The following is a 17,937-nucleotide window of genomic DNA, read 5'->3' as shown; positions in this document are numbered from 1 at the left end:
TAAAATAACAGCTAAAAATTCTTCTCCCTCACTTTAATTCTACACCAGCAGCAAGTTCTCGCAATCGAATAATTCAATCAAATTTTTTAAAACCGATAAAAGAAATACAAATGTAAGTAAGAACTATGATTCTAAATTATAGACTCTTTTGTGACAGCAATACTGACAAGATTTTACTTACATGTTCTTGTAGCAAATGTACCTAAACCGGTCACCAAACTAGTTCGGTGATTCACTACTGAACCTAAAGTTTTAACTGGGTTGTTTATCACAGTATTACATGTGATAAAGTTGTTTGTCCCTAAATTGATGGTTTATTATTTATGATTCATAAAAGTAAAAATTTTGTTGCCTCGTTGTTTCTTTTATTAGCTCACCAAAATTTTAACTAGATATTTACAGTATTGTTAGCATTGCATTAAAAATTCAATAGAGTTTGTCAAAATAACCAAAGATGTATTGCCTCGTTTCGTTGGATCTTGAAATTTTTTTACTTTTATGCCTCTCGCTTAAGCCTTGGATCATAATTCAAATTTATTGTTGTCAGATGATTCTCTTGTAAATCTGTTAAACTTCTCTTCAGATGACATGATTCAAGATTTATAACTTTTTCTTCTTCAACAGATTAATTATGCTTGATCAGCTGCAATCTCTCATATGAATTTTCTCCATTTTGTTCCATTTTTTATTTTACTAATAACACAGGTTAACAAAATTTGAAAAAAAATTTTAATCGAGAATGGGAGTAACTTTTCTTAGACCACAATTTGCTGCTGATTTCAAATCTGGCGCTAGTTTCGCTCTAGCACATCAGGTTTTAAAGTTATTGGTCTGAAAATTTTTGACCAGAAACGTCAATATTGCGTTCAAATACCGATTTTGTCGCTACAATTTTCAAATTTAGATTAGCTTCAGAGAACAGAGTGTTTCAGATTTGTGCATTGCTTTCACAGATTCAACACTATTTAGTTGCATATGTAATTATGTATGCATACTAGACACTAGAGTGCAAAAAATGCCTCTTAAACCTTGTCTGAGGTACTAAATACTTGAGCTAGCACAATACTGAAGTGTCAGGTTTTTAAGCTCCCTGTATTATATTACAAAAACACAAGAAAAACGTTCAGCATGATACCAAAGATAGTGTTTAAAATGTTGCAATGACACTTAGACATTGCTGCATTAAAATCGCTGGGCATAGGTGTACATGTTGGATCATCGCGATACAGCATCCAACAGTAATCACCCATCATCCTTTCGTTCCAGAACCCTTGATAGCGTGCTTTCATGCTTTGGATATCTTGGTGAAACCTTTCACCTTGTTCATCACTTACTGCACCAAGGTTCTCAGGGAAAAAGTCCAGGTGAGAATGAAGAAAATGAATCTTGAGGGACATGCGGCAGCCCATGTCATTGTAAGTTGAGAGCAACCTTTCAAGACCTTTTCTGAAGGAAGCAGCCTTGAAATTTCCCAAAAAGTTAAAGCATAACCATTTAAAGGATTGCCATGCTCGACATTCTGATGAAGTGAGTGATTTTTCAAAGTCAGTATCTTTTAAAACTTCTCGAATCTGTGGACCAACAAATATTCCTTCTTTAAGCTATGCATGACTTAGTTTTGGAAATTTCTTACAGAGGTACAGAAAACCGTTTGAATTTAATTTGCCCATTGCTTTCACAAAATTCTTCATCAAGCCGAGTTTGATATGTAACGGCGGCAAAAGAATTTTGTCAGGATTAACTAGCGGGACATTTTGGACACTTTCTCATCCAGGATTGTAGGAGCTTCTTGTTGGCCAATCCTTTTTCTGGTAGTGCTCACTGCTCAGTAGTAGCGCGACTATCCCACAGACACAAGAAACAACAGTACTTTGTAAATCCCCCTTGCATCCCCATTAAGATTCCAATCATTTTCAGGTCTCCACAAATACTCCACTCATAATCCCTGTAATTAATAGCATTGAGAAGAATTTCGATGTTTTCATAAGATTCCTTTAGGTGCACCGAGTGTGCTATGGGAATGGATGGCTTTTCATTTCCGTTATGTAAAAGAACAGCTTTCAGGCTTCTTTTCGAGAAATCAATGAAAACTCGCCACTCATGAGGATTGTGAACTTCTTCCAATTTGTGAAAAAGTTCTTCAATATCATGACAAAAGCACAGGGGCCATCAACTTTAAACAAAGCAGCGAGGTCTTTGATGCAGCGAGGTCTTTTAAGACGCAGCGAGGTCTTTTAATCTTGACGCAAGGATTTCTGACTTTTGCTTTGAAAGGCCAAGGTCTCTAATCAAATCATTGAGGTGCTCCTGGGAAAATAACTGTGGCCTGCCTTCTTCTTCTTCTTCTTGATACTCAGAACTTGTTGATGAGAGTTCGCTTAATGAAGCAACGTCATCACCATCATTTTCAATGGAATCTAGGCCTCCCTGTGGAGGTAAAGGTGGCGACATGGTTTCATCATGAGGAACCGGCCGGCGAGCAGATTCCAAGTTTGGATAAGTTATTTTGTCCCTTTGCTTGATCATTGTTTTATTGTTTATATCATTGTTTTATTATGACGTTACATTTAATTTGCGAATAAAAAAACTGCTTTACTTGCCTGTAAATGTGGCATGTCTTCAAAATTTTAAAATTGGAATATCTAGAAAACATGATGTGCTAGGAAAAAAGTAAAGACATTTTTGAAATCAGCGCACAAAATGCTTCTAGAATCAATCAATCACGAGCTCGATTAAAATTTGCTGTTGACCAGTGTAATTTAGGCATGCTTTTCATTTCCGTAATTTGCTTGATATTGTCAACAAATTTCATTTTTTGTCTTTTTGTTCGCTTGCCTTGCATTATCCCAAACAACATTCAATTCTTTAACGAGTTGCTTCTTGCTATGTGTCCGAAATATATTAAATTTTTGAGGTTGATGTTGTTAATCAAACTCCATTATTCTCTAGCTTTAAAAGAGTGTTTTCAATTAGCAATTTTTGTTGTTGTAAAGATGTGGTGCATTGTTAAATTCATGGTACATCGATAGGCTCCTGCATCTCTCCTATGATTGCAAACATTCTAGACATGCACTTCAACAAGAGGAAACTTCACTCTGTCAATTTGGTGACTGGACCTGCGTCAGTGGTTCAAAGATTACACAAGTACACAAAACTGTCAGGATCAGGCTCTTAAAAAACCTTTCCGAGTCCGAGAGCAAAAATATCCACAATCATTCAAAACTGTGTGAGCGTGTTTCTAAATAGAAAATATTTTAAAGCTTCTAGTGCTAAAATTCTTTAGAAAAACACAGATGCAAGTAAAAGAATAATACTTACTCATAATGTCAGCATCGGAAAGGTAAGGTCTAATAATAAGACAGATTAGAGGAATATTCGGTAAGAAACCAGAAGCTGATGTAAATTCTTGTTCAGCGCATAAAAGCCCAGGGACCGATGATACACTTCCACATTGAATTTCACCGCCCATTAACTGTAATGTATGCAAGTGGAGTTAATTGGAAATAGTATTTTTCAATATTAATTTATATTCCAAGCAACTTTTACAATAGCCTTGCATTTTGCAAATCTCACAAATCAACTGTTTGATAAAACAGTCATACTTTGGCGCCAATAATTATCCCACTTAATTTGTAGAAGGGTTTTCAGTACTGGCTTTAGTATAAAGTGATTCCAATCAAAGATGGTAGGCCTACACATAACCTACTTGATTACAAATATTAAAAGTTTCCTATACTAAGCCATCGGCACAGGGGCGTTGACAGGGGGGGTCTAGGTGGTACTTTTGGACCCGGGCCCGGAATATTTAAGGGGCCCAGATTAAAAAAATTCCCACGACTTCAAACATTATCAAGATCTTAATATAATCAGTTCTAAAGGAATTGTCATCAGAGGTGAAAACAGCCCTTTCAGCTGTCAGATGGTAAAGTACCGGGCCCCCTTCTGGGTACCGGGCCCACTTCAGCTTTATGGTGGTAAAATAGCCGCTTCTGCCACTAAACAGCTAAATAAGAATTTAGTCTAGAATAGTGATTTCCCTAACCACGTAGCCTATATTACCCGAAACGCGAATTTCAAAATAAACAGGCTAATATTAGTTCAAACTCAAAAACTGAAATGGTACAGGTAATAAGATTACTATCCCTATTTCTGCACTAAAAATTAGACCAAAACCGCTTTTCCGATTGCAGTAATCAGCCAATGTTTGACCTAGGTCCAAACACCTTTCCCAAATCAAATTGAAAACTTTCTGACTTTTTGCAGTGCTGTAAATTCTCTTCTGGTGAGCTTAGAATGACCAGTGAAACATCAATGATATCGGAAAGTAATACTCTAGCGCCATGTGACAAATAAAAGTACAAAAAAGCAACCGCTAGATAGAGATAGTAAGTTTTGCGGTTCAAGAAATTTTCAGATTGCGCAAGATTTGTTAAATGATCATGCTTAAACGACATCAATGAAAGTTTGTACACAACCTTTATATTCATAACTTTGTCGATGAAGGGGGCCCGAAAATAAACTGGTTCCGGGCCCGAGAAATCCTGTCAACGGCCCTGCATCGGCACTAACGAGATTACGGTGGCCAGCTCTTTTCTCTTGACAGCTTTTTATAGGTACCCAACTTAATATACACAGAGTAAAGGTAAACAGTGTTTTTCAACAATCATTAAGCCAAGTGTCGAACCAAGATATGGTTAGAAAGTGTCTTATTCACTGCGCCACTATATTGCTGTTTATTCCAGTCATAGACTCCTTAAGTAAAGGACTGGAACCTCCCATGCTCGGGGTTTGTAAATTGAGTCTGAATGATTAACTTGAGTCCTGGGCTGAAATGACTTCTAGAGAAGCTAGAAACACAATCTTGGATTCCACATTAGGGTTTTTGAGGATGGAGAGTTCAATAGTGTTACTTTCAACACCATCTGAGGTCATTTTCAAGGTTAAAATATCATATTTTAAGATCAAATTACAAAATTTTGGTCATTTTTGCATCTAAATCGTAAAGCAAAACTGTTTGAAAGAAGTCTGTGACGAAATGATATTGTGCACCTACTGCATCTATTGTGTAAGATATTTTCTCTACACTGCCTAAGTTCTTTGAAGTTCTTTTTATTTATTTTGGAAAATATTTTGGTGATTTCATATGCCCTTGCAAAACATTGCGGTTCCAAGCTTTTGTGACGTAACAATTCACTGAAATCATAGCCCCTAAGGATTTAGTTTAAGCTGCGTCTTATGTTGCAGCTTCTCACTTGTCGCCGATTTGATACCGACACTGTGATTTTCGCAATTCAGCTTCACAACATATCACCCAGTGCTTACAAAATGATTCGTCGATCCGGCTTAATCATTCTACCATCAACAAAACAGGTAAAACAGATGCTTGCTAGTGGTGTGCAAAACTTCAACTTCAAAACCTTAGTCGACCAGCGCCACAGCAGCGATTGGTCAATGTAATGTTTGATGAAGTAGGCCTAGCTACAGCTGATCGAGACATTGCGATTTTCTGGAGGGCATGTTCTAGGATTTGCTGAAAATGCAGCAGCGGGTGGTGAGGATGAAATGCTTGCTTCACATGCTATGGTTGTTGAGGTTGCTTGTCATTTCAGTGGTCCTCGCTATATTCTACGCCAGGGGTCACCAACCTTTTTTGCATGCGGGCCACTTTGGCATTAAGGAGAGCTGTGGCGGGCCGCACTAATAAAATGTTAAGTAGGTTGACTCTTATGCTAGAAAACAACGCATTTCGTACCCAGTATCCAGCGTTACATGTTGTTCATATTTATGTTAGAATAGCCTACCGCAGCAACAAAATTAATCGAACAACGCTACTGCCAGGCCAAGCTCCTTTTACAACATTTTTGACTTTTTTAACAATGCCTAATAAACGAGGCCACTTGTTTTGTGCACTTATAGCGAGGCGAGCGGTTTCATCAGAATATTCATCGCCAAGCAAGAGTGGTGTTGTTACTTCGCTTCGCAAAAGATATCTTGCAATTAACAGTTTCAGTAAACAAGGAAATGTTTGACACATCGCAATACAGGCAACAATAGTAACCTGTAAACATATCAGCGAAAAATAGGCTCCAATAACAGGGAAAAAGAAACCAGGTACCATGAAACAAACGCTTGGGGAAATCACCGAAAAATCGTAATTCTATCGTAATTCATGAACAGTCTTCCCTCTAAAAAAGCAATGAGTTGGTTTTTCATCCTTTTTGTGAGAGTCTATAAAACCGTCTTTCTTATATTATAGACAACTGTCACTTGCGGTGCTTATCAGCGTGGCAAGAATTTGAATCGTGAAGCGTTTCATTTTTCTTAAAAAAAAAAAACGTGTTGCAGTACTAAGCTAAATTTGTTCATAATACAATCAGAAAAAGTCTCTAAATTTATATATAATATTTTGCCAATTTATTATAAATTGAGTTGGCACACCGACCTATTTTGCCCACAAAAACTTGCATAAAGAGAACACTGCTCGTGAAACACAATAACGGTGAAACTCGGACTAGTGTTTGCATGACATTTGCAAACTTAAAATAAGCAACCCTATGCTCACAGACGATTTTGAAATTCGAAAACAGACGTTTTAATCAACCACTGGGACAGTGACAGTGTGGCTGTACATCGCATTGGAATAACTTTAAGCAACCCCCACCTAGAACAACAATCTGATTGGTCGGTCGGTGGAATCGTATGCAATGCGAAAATATGCTTTCCGGAAGGTATTTTTTGCCTTCGTTCTCTTTAACTCCCCAAGAAAAGTATTTTTGGTTATACTTGTACGCTGATACCTTCCGCGGGCCGCAGCGATACAGCGTGGCGGGCCGCATGCGGCCCGCGGGCCGCCATTTGGTGACCTCTGTTCTACGCGTTTTGCTCTGCAAAAAGTTAACTGCCGATCAGCTGAAGGAACTCCTTATCGAAGCTGCCTTAGCTGTAGTTGGTCCTGGCGGTACTATAATTTCTTTGGTATGTGACAATTGCAGTACCAACCGCAGTGTATATTCAAAACTTGGCGGACCAGGAAGTTGTCAATGTATTGTCAGTTCAAGGGCAATCTATGTTTTTAGTTTACGATTACGTGCACATCTTCAAAAATATTCGCAACAACTGGATTACTGTTGGTGGTCAGACACTCTCATTCGTCGTAAATGGCAAGAGTACAAAGCTTACTTGCTATTGTACTTTTTTTGCTTTGTAGCCAGTAGCCTACAAAGCTTTTGTACATAGCCTAATGCCTGTAATTTGCATGACAAGACTGAAATGCGTTGCCGGCTTCATTTTGCTGAGTTATTATCCTTTGTAGATGCACCTTTAGCTAGTAATAATGCTGCTTGTACTAGGCTACCTTAGCTATCATTCCATTGAAAGCTTATGTCCTCAATGTAAGTGACAAAGAAAAGTCTTTGGGATGCCTCAGGAGGCAAGAAAAGCTTTCCAACTAGTGATAAACATTGTCTATTATGGTGTCATCTTGTTATGTATTGTCAATTTGTGTATTATATTGTAATCATAGAATCCTTTAAAATTAGATAATAGCCCTAGTGTTGAAAAATACATATAATGTTTAGCCTATGTAATAGCATATTTCGTCACAGACTTCTTTCAAACAGTTTTGCTTTACGATTTAGACGCAAAATGGGCAAAAATGACCAAAATTCTGTAATTTGATCTTAAAATATAATATTCTGACCTTGAAAATGACCTCAGATGGTTTTGAAAGTAACACTATTGAACTCGCCATCCTCAAAAACCCTAATATGGAATCCAAGATAGTGTTTCTAGCTTCTCTAGAAGTCATTTCAGCCCAGAACTCAAGTTAATCATTCAGACTCAAGTTACAAACCCCGAGATCGCAACATTCCAGTCCTTTACTTTAAGGAGTCTATGATTCCAGTAGGGTACATAAATCATTAAAAAAACACCAGGTTTGTCCCTTCATTTGTGGTTGACCTCGCTTCGATCCCAGGTCAAGCTATATCAGATATCCAAAGACACCGATTGCATGCTTTTATGCAAAGCAAGGGGGGGAATTTGAGATGATGATTTATCAATAACATAGAAACGATAGAAACTTGAACACGTGCAATCCTTTTATGACCTTGAGAGTGTTAGCAAGGCAATAAATTAATCATAGGCTACTTTTATTGTAATGAAAAATTTATACACGATGACACGTATGACCTCCTGTACTTTTCAAGTTTAAATAGATATATAAATGAAACTGCACAAAACCAAATAAACCTTTAATGGGCGTTTTTAGGCTCTGATTTAAAATTCATGTTGTGTATAGCTAATCTAGTTTAAATGGCTACCATGATATCTTCTTTTATTGCTTTTTTCACAGAATGTCAATCTTGTCCAATCATACAACACAAAACCAAGGTACTAGAAATAAAATTACATATACAGTGTGATAACATCCCATCTTACATTCAATAGATAGAGTTTCGCTTTTAGCAGAATGATCGTTGCTTACTTAATACTTCACAATGTGTACTAACAACCTGTTTTAGCCTGATGCACCGAGTTTTCTGTAGTAATAGCGGTTTGCACTATCTTTCGAAACACAGTTTCGTAGTCATGTGCTATGACGAAGTCAAGTACATTGTGAAGTTACCTTAATCAATTTAGCTGTAAACACTACAAGTTAACACTACGCGGCCAATACGTGCTGCCAAGGCTCAGATAAGCAAAGCAATTGTCCAGTGGCCGGTGCTTACAAAAGCGAACCACATACGTACTTTCTTTTGCATATTTTACATTAGACTACCTCCTTTAACATATATTTTTTACATACATACGTAGCGCTTACTTCTGTGAGCCTGTTTTGAGTGGTGCTGGTCGACGGTGCAACGACGCTTGTACAAGATGCATCTGAAGGTGGGAGCGCATTTGACAAAAATGCAACCGAGATCGACGATCGTTCCGAGGTGAATGCCACGTATTCTCTTATGATCCTAAACAGTTCCGATATTTAAATACTGGATTCCATCTTAAAAATGGTAGCCTACTGCTATAAACGTTTTGTAAGACTTCTTATTGCAAAAGAGGCTTTAAACGTTTTAACATTATTTTGGTCTCAACGCCAATTGTCGCTTTTCCATTTTTCTGGACATCTGCCACGTTGTCATGTATTGTTTTCACGGAGAAGGTCAGAAATAAAAACAAACTGAACTGATTATGAAGTCAAAAAATCTTGAATAAAGATTCAGAAAAAAAAAAAATCAGAAAAACGTTTAAGTATCAAAATTGCATGCTTGATTGAAAAGTCAGAGAAGTGTTCGAAAGTCCAGTCAATCCGTTTTTAAACGGATTTTGATCGAGACCAATCCAAATTGATGAAAATCATAGACCCACCTGTAAACAAGCACTGCAGTAAGCTGAAGCCTAGGGTTTAAGCCTAAGCCTATGATTTAAGGGCCTCAGAATGTAAGATATACTGGTACCACATATATTCATCCATATTCATAGATTTAAACTATATCCATCTGTTAATAACGTAAAATTTTATGACAACCATTTCCAATGCAAATTAAAATTCTGTGTTTATTTTTTACGCAAAAGAAATTTACTACAACACAGCTTGAAAGTTACATTTTTAACTGTTAATGTGCAAATGGCTTAGCTGCAAATAGTCATTCAAAAAATTATCTTCTAATTTTTAACGAACTGTTACTTTTAAAAAACTTCTACTCCTCTGCTAGTTGTAAACAAATTCGCACGTTGTAGCTTTCATGAGACAAAACTATAGGTCTAACATACAAAAGAGCACGTTTTGTTTCATAGGCTACGGACGTTTATCAAATTATATGTAAGAAAAGCAATTCAGGTGGCCTTTCCAAACGTAGGATCAATCATTCGACCATTTCTTAGCTTAATGGTTCCCAGCTGCTCAGCTATAAACGAATTAAGCTCCACTTCTTTGTTTCAACTTTGAGTTTCTTTTAACACTCCTAGAACTGAGGGTCTACCTCTTTACCACCTTTTACCTTCCTAGACTACATTGCAAGGCCGCTAGAGAGCAGCCAGTCTTTGGTTTTATCATCCAAGGCACGTAGACCTTCCATTCCATTAAGCGGGATGAAGATGTTGCAGTCATTGATGATGTGGTCTGCGGTTTGTTCCTCAGCACCACACTCACAAGAAGAGAAAGAGGTTATTCCTCGTTGGTTGAGGCGCAAACACGCCGGTCTCTGTAGAGTCAGGCCGATGGGACGGGTGTCGGCGTCGGGGATGTTTGCCTTCCATTCAGAATTCCATTTATTGTTCACCCAATTAGCCGCAGATATAACTTGTTCGTCAGCTTCGTTAAGCAGAGGTTGAGAACGACTGGCGCGCAGGAATGGGTGTCTTGATTTCAGTCGAATGGGTGGTTTCTAGGTCTTTCTTGGCAAAAGTATTCCGGTTGGGTGTGGGTCAGAACTGGATGTGAAATTTTGAATTCCACAATGCATAATAGTATTTGATAAACGCCACCCTGCTTGTTCAGCTGGTCTACATTTGTTAATAAAGCGTAGGAGTTGCTGTTGTATGAACCGAGGTCACAAGATTGTAGTCCAAATTGGTGTGACGCGCGTTCAGAAATCTCATTACTGCATAATTGATGAAGGATTGTTTTTTGGTCAAGCAGCGAGCTTATGTTTGAGCGTGGAAAAAGTTATTATTTTGCATGAAAAATATAGATTCAAATTGAGATTATGTAAAAAAAATTTAATCACAACATTGCAATGCATGTTCTTCATTACTGTACCAAAAAATAATGTGTAAACTCACGCTATAGTTGCTTTAATCGCAAAATAATCCAAAAGTTATAAGTCACCTCAACATTTCAACGTATATGAGCAGTTCTAAAATTCACATGGTTTTAATTTTCGGATATGCTCAGCGTGAATAATTTTACAAAGTGAATCCCAAATTTTGAAACCGTGCCTTAAAAAATAACAGAGATATCACTCCTAAAGCATAAGAAGAATCGACAGCCCTCCCCAAAACTGAGCAAGACTCCAGGAGCCCAACCTTCTAAGTGTTAAAATGAGAGAGCTGGCATGCAAAGTGCTTAGCCAAGATATATGAACTACAGTTTCGTGTGTTTCATGCAAAATACAGTGTATTCAAAAACTTTGCTTTTTGTCGCAAGCCGTAATTATTTGTCTTGACTTCTTTTTGAGTTAAACGTCATAAACGCAAAAAGTTTATTGCCTGATTTGTCTCAAACACCTTTGGTTTATAGTGATTTGACCACGTTTCAAAAAAAGCAATCAAACTTTGTTTTCACCAAAATAGACATATCGTAAAATTATAAATCAGCATGATTTAGCATAACTCTGACCGTGGTTATTTGGAGATTTGCCAGTGAACCAATGAAGAAAGAGTTCGCATAGTCACTTATAAATAAAAATTGACAATTAGATGCAGCGTCTGCCCGATAGTTTAGTTTATTATTGTTCCTTGTTTTTGTCACAACACTGATTTTAACTGAGGCAGCTTGCATAAGATTATCAACAGATATTCTGACGACCCTTCTGTATGCATGTGAGGCCTCGACTCTTTATAGGAGACACGAAAGGCAGGTGAACCACTTCCACCTCTCCTGCCTCCGAAAGCTCCTCAAGATTCGATGGCAGAACAAAGTCCCAGACACCGAAGTTCTCAGTAAAGCAAACATGCCCAGCACTCTTACCCTCGTAAAAAAGTCACAAATAAGATGGGCTGGCCATGTCCACCGGATGCCGAACCATCGCATTCCTAAACAACTGATCTACGGAGAACTGACTAACGGCAAACGTCATGTAGGTGGTCAAAGAAAACGCTTTAAGGACACTTTAAAAGCTTCCATGAAAGAATTCGCCATCGACGTAGATTCGTGGGAAGACTTAGCCGCAGAACGACCAACATGGCGCAGTCTTATTTATAAAGGCGCAGAATCAGCTGAGAAACACCGTACGCTATCTGCTGTCAGAAAACGAGAACATCGCAAGGCCCGAGCCTCAAACAACCCTGGCCCTAGCCAACCATCCTTCCAAGGTCCATCCTGCAGCAGAAGTTTCACCGCACAGATAGGCCTCATCAGCCATCTCCGCACTCATGTAGCCTACACTGACCAAAGTCAACACTAAAAAAAGAAAAAAGAAACTTGATCTCAGTCTCATTGGCCATCTTCGGAAACAAAGGGCGAACATCATCATCATCATCAACAGATAAAGGTAATCATTTATCACTGGAAATCAGTGAGAGGCTTGACACTATTTCTTAGCAACTAGATATTTAATTGGGGTTAAATCCAGAAAATTTTCAACCTAGTCGTAGTCTTCAGCTCTGAGCTTGCCCCTGGTTTTGATAGGAACTGCAACGAAAACTGCAGCTTTACAAAGATTATGGAATCGAAGTTTATTTGCATTTGAATTTAGACACGTGGATAATAAAATAGTTGGTCCAGACCGTTAAAACAGTAAAAGTTTAAAGGACGATTGTTAGGCACCAGTTTTTGTAAAGTTGACTATCTCGATAATCAAGTTCAGGACACACATTGCTTTACAGAAGGCAAAGGTCTGAATGTTAAGGCTTCGCGATATATAACGCAATGAGTAAGCCTACTTACACTAAATTGTTCTTTAATTATTATAAGAATGCCAGATTGTAGACCAATTAAAGAAGAAGCTAAATCTGTTAATGCTCTTACACTGATTCCGTTACCAAAAAAGTTCATTGTCTTCAAAAAAATTGACACAACATAAAAAATATCAGCCTATTAGGCCATATATCGGACAGACAATGCAAGAAATTAAAATCACTGCAAAAATTAGACATTGCTGTGAAGCTCGTGCCTCCCATGAGAAACGGTTGACACTCACTATTGGGATTGCGCCTTCAGGCTAAGAACCACTTATTTAATATGAGTTTTAAAGCTGCCTGGCATTTTCATCCTCTTTATCTACTGTAGATTCACTTAAATCGAAATCGCTGTAAAGAGAAAATTGCCACTCCCACTATCCCAGCTAGCAAGCCCAACTAGGTCCAGTTAAAATTTAAATTGACGCTTGAGCTTGTTGGCAGATCATGTGAGCTATTTATGGATCACAAATTTATTATTACACAAGTAGAATGTTTCAAGTTTGTTTGATTCATTCATAGCTTAGCACTCCAGTTTGTTTAATGAGTTGATGCAAAACGAAATGTATCTCTTGATTTTACTTTCCTATTATTTTGTTTTAGTTTGAAAAATAAAGCGAAGAATATGAGTTATATTTGGGTTGAATATGGTTAACCCAGTTGTAATATCATCTGAACGGAATAGTAGATTGCCCATAAAGCACACCACTGGGCTACCCATACACAGACTACTGGGCTGCCCATACACAGACCTCTGGGTTGCTCACACGTAAATCACTAAGCTGCCCAGTTGCGTGGAGACTAAAGCCCGCGGACAAGTTTAACTGGTACCTAACTGGGTAGCCGGTTGGGGCCAAAAACTTTGTTCATTTGGTACCCAGATTAGACTCAGTTGTCATTGCTGGCTTGGATTAAAGACAAAACTGAATTTGAATGATGATGAAATGCTGACCATCCGAAGTTCATTTTTCAGGTGTTCTTTAGTCAGTAAGCTGCTGATGGACAAAGGGATTTCATGAACCTTGGTTTGATATAAAAATTGCTCACACACGTGTAATCAAACAATGTTATTTTTGAGGCCAGATATTTTCTCAGATGTAAAGACTTATTTTTATTTGAATTCCAGATGGCTTGTGACATAGGCTAAGCTAGCCTACAATGCCAAGATTTGTTTGCATGCACACCTACCTTGCCCTAAGATTAGCTCTCGCTTGGAGTTTAATCAGTTTCACTTGAATATCAGTTACTGCTTTGTCAACGTCTGTGTGCATAAAAAGAATTTTTTTTCAAATGAACTTTATTAAAATTTTAAGTCTTTGAAGCAATTCAACAGATTTTGAATATGGTCTGTGAACTCTGTTTTCTTTTCAGGAAACAGTCCAGCATCTTTTAGAGTTTGAAAATGGTTTAACCCTTTACACGCCAACGTCCCCAAAATGGGAACATGGGTTTGAAGTCGCGCACAGCTTTACACAGACCTCATTTAAAAAAAATTGTTTTGGATATTGTTGTTGAATGATTATTGTTTCAGATACATTTGTTGAAAAAATAGTATTTGCAAAATTTTTCCCTTACAAAAGCGATGGATTTAGTCAAAAATCATATTTTTCATCTTTCGAAAAAGAGTGCTTCTTGAAAACATTAAATTAAACTTTTTTTGAAATATTTGGGTTTTTTATGGGAGAATATTACTAATAGCTGGTTTCTCTTACCATTTGTTTCGTTATATTTAACATTTTTCTTCACATAATTAAATGTATACGTTGTTCCCAAAATGGGAACGTTGGCAACATGTGATACACAAATAACCGAGTTTATCTCAAAAAAGTTTTGACTGCTTTTACCAAGAGAACATTTTCACAGCTTGATGCTGTCACAGCTTGATGTTTTCACAGCTTGATCTGCAGAAAACACTTCTATCACTTACCGTATATCCAAGGAACGGAAAGAGCTTGCAGATGGCGAAAAAAGACAAAGCATCACTGAGCGACCAGAAAGAACTGCAGCCATCCGATAAGGTTCAAGCTCATGGAGGGAAAAGCATGTTTGAGATATTTTCTCTTTTCTTTACTGATGACATGTTCTCCTTACTCGTAGAGCAAACAAACTTATATGCAAGGAGAGACAAGAATAGGATAAACTTCAAAGTGGATGTGGTTGATATAAGAAAATTTATTGGTTTACAAAGTATCAGTGGTTACAACAGTCTTCCATCAGAAAATGATTATTGGTGCACAGCAGATGACATGGAGGCACCAATATTTTATAAGCCCATGAGCAGAGACCGTTTCCGCAATATAAAAACGTACTTGCACCTTGCTGACATTCATAATCTAGCTCAGTCTATAATGGCCAAGGTACTGCCGCTGTTAGATCTGCTAAGGTCAAATTGTCAACAATTTGGTACATTTTACCGGTTACTAAGCATTGACGAATCAATGATTCCTTATCGAGGACTACACAGTGCAAAACAATAATAAAAGGAAAGCCAGTAAAGTTTGGTTACAAGTTATGGATGTTGTGTAGCTCCGATGGTTATCCCTACAACTTTGAAATCTACTGCGGTAAAGATAAAAGAAAAACTAAACCTTTGGGAGCACACGTAGTTGAGACAATGCTGTCATGTGTTGCCAACAATTAAAGACCAACATATTATATTCTTAGACAATTTTTTCACAAGCCATCAACTACTTACCGTACTGATCTTGCTAAAAAAACATTAGAGCATGTGGTAAAATTAGAGAGAACAGGGCCGGTACCTGTCCTCGCTCCAGTAAAAAAAACTTCTAGAAAAAGCCTAGAGGAGAATTCGATTACCGATCAGACGGCACTGTAATTTGTGCCAGATGGAACGATAATTGTGCTGTCACTGTTGCAAGAAATTACTACGGCGTAGCACCAACTCAAACAGTTCAACAAAGAGTGAAACATGAGAAGAACCACATGAACCACAAACAAAAATGCGAAATTTTCAGCAAAATGGAAATTTTCAGAAACTGTGAGGAAGCTGAAGGAATAGTTCAAATGACTTCAAATTTTTTTTTAGCTTAATTAGATATATCTAAACAATATTGTATCTACTCAAACTAAAAATATTTTTGAAAAAAGTTTGTTTTTGACCCCATGTTTCGATTTTTGGGCCCCATGAGGAGGCTGAAGACAATTTGTTACGAATCTCAAATTTTGTCATGATTGTTTTCTCACTCATTGGCACCATTTCCCCACTACGCCGAGAGAATTTAAAAAAAAAGTTTAAAAACGAGCCACCCTATCGTACAATCAATGTCGTTTTCAGTTTCATGAACTACTTGCTCTTCAATGTTCAATAAATGTTGGACTTCTACCTTCAAATCACAAAATTGTCTGAGCCTACGGCCTTTGCTTAGCCAATGCGCTTCGATAAAATAAAAAGTTTTTGATAAGCACAGTTTCAGATCATCTAACAACATAGTCACGGTAGTATGAAACTATGTTGTCACGGAAGTGACTAATTTACTGAATTAATATGTTTTATTTCAAATTGTTTGTGGTGCAAGCAGGACCGGATTTAGGTAAAGAAAGGCCTTAGATTATTTTCCTTTCGGGGAGTGGGAGCCTCTACTCTTACAGCTATTGAGATGAGTTTTTCAAATAACCACTGACGACATAGAGAATTATTTTACTTTATTGTTATAATTTTGTGTTCTTCAAAAAATTATTGAACTTACTAACTGTATAGGGCCTGTATGAGAAATACTAATAATAAAATGATTACGGGGCGAAACGGTAGTCTTTAATTGGTACTTTTGTCTCATATATGACTTTGCAATCACCCATTTTTCGTCTATCAATTATATAGCAGACCTGCCTGCCAGGGGTAACAGCAGCAATCATTCCCATTCCATGCAAAGTTTCCTTTTTATCTAAAGTCACTATGTTGTGGTCAACATTGTCAGCAGCAAACAAGAGCATTGCATCTCCTATGGTTTCCTGTCCACCAAGGACATCCGGAGCAACTGCGGATGCTGCATTTTCCTCAAAGCGTTGGACTTCAGAATAGGAAGAGCAATAACCCATGGCAGATAGGCTGCCAGTGAGGAACTTGGAGCGATAATGCTGATGCATCTATGCAGCAAGTCCAACTGTAAAGAAGCTATGACTGTTCTTGGGCGAACTGCTTGAATTATTGAGTGGCCAATACTTGCCTGCTTCTTGCGCGTGTCTTTTCTCACTGAAAGTTGCTGGGGCATATATCGTAAGCTTTGGCGAACGTATTCGAGAGTTGCAACTAACAGTAACTGGCTTCTTATCGGCAGCAGCACTTTGCACATGCCAACTGCCAACTATCCAACAGCACTTTGCCAACTATCCGAAAGTAATCCCTATCCCTCCGGGAATGCCCCTCGCAAGACTTGCGTGGGTCCGGCTTAACCGCCTACGAACCGGCGTCGGTTGCTTTCGTTCAGACATGTGCAGATGGGGCCTGGCTCCCTCACCGGGATGCGAGTGTGGTGCCACAAATCAAACAGTAGACTATGTCGTCCATGACTGCCCAATCCATCAACCACCACATGGAATGCTTGGACTGAAGGCCCTGGATGATGAGACTGTCGAGTGGCTGATGACCTCATGCCCTAACATATAGTCCGGAAGAAAGCTTATACGACGAAGAAGATCCGAAAGTTAAAGGTAGAAAATTTTGCTTACAGTGGTTTGATGACTATCTCTGGCCGGAGTATTCAGAAGCTAAGGATGCCGCATTTTGCTTTCCCTGTCGAGTTTTCTACAGATTGGTATGTTGTAGTTCTGTTAAAATTAGTTAAAGTTCATTCTATTAAAACTGCAATAATGCTCCACCGGTGTTGAATGACTTTTTGTTCTTAATATTTCTTCTTAGTGTATATGAAGATTTCATGCACGACGAGAAATTTGTGGAATCTTTTAATAAAGCCGTAGCAGTGTTGCCAGGTATACCATTAGCGATTTTCCGATGGATGCTGACAGCTCTGGTAGCCCATGAAAGAGAAACATTCCAAAACGATTTGACGAAAATCGTCACACTGTCGCTAACTTTACTGGAAAAGCTCGCTTCCGCGTGCAGTTTTACTTTCAGGTTTGTTTGATAGCAGTCGATATATGTAATGTGGCACACGTTTCGCTCAAGCAAATTTTATATTTCGTAAGCTTTTCTGAAAAATTACTCGGCGAAGTTGCTCTCAGTTCTTTGTATTCACCGAGCATTATTATATTTCAGGTTCTTGATATCATTCAGCAAACGATATATCACGATTTAATCATGCAAGTTCATTTGTGCTACGCGAACTAAGATATTTAACTCCA

At 38.0% G+C, this 17,937-nt stretch overlaps 1 protein-coding gene across 1 annotated transcript in view; it reads right to left on the bottom strand.

The window, feature by feature from the left end:
* Positions 1-17,937, bottom strand: part of LOC145773980 (sushi, von Willebrand factor type A, EGF and pentraxin domain-containing protein 1-like) — a 127,774-nt gene that overhangs the window by 26,012 nt on the left and 83,825 nt on the right. The window contains exons 21-22 of the mRNA XM_082585108.1: positions 8,822-8,966; positions 3,319-3,472 (exon numbers count right to left, since the gene is read on the bottom strand). Coding sequence (XP_082441234.1) covers positions 3,319-3,472; positions 8,822-8,966 — 299 coding nt within the window. The remainder of the gene's footprint in view (positions 1-3,318; positions 3,473-8,821; positions 8,967-17,937) is intronic.

The sequence above is a fragment of the Aplidium turbinatum genome, chromosome 7 (genome assembly GCF_918807975.1).
Source record: "Aplidium turbinatum chromosome 7, kaAplTurb1.1, whole genome shotgun sequence".
In the NCBI taxonomy this organism is placed as follows: Eukaryota; Metazoa; Chordata; class Ascidiacea; order Aplousobranchia; family Polyclinidae; genus Aplidium; species Aplidium turbinatum.
The sequence above is the reverse complement of the archived record's forward strand: the minus strand, read 5'-3'. Positions and strand labels throughout refer to the sequence as shown.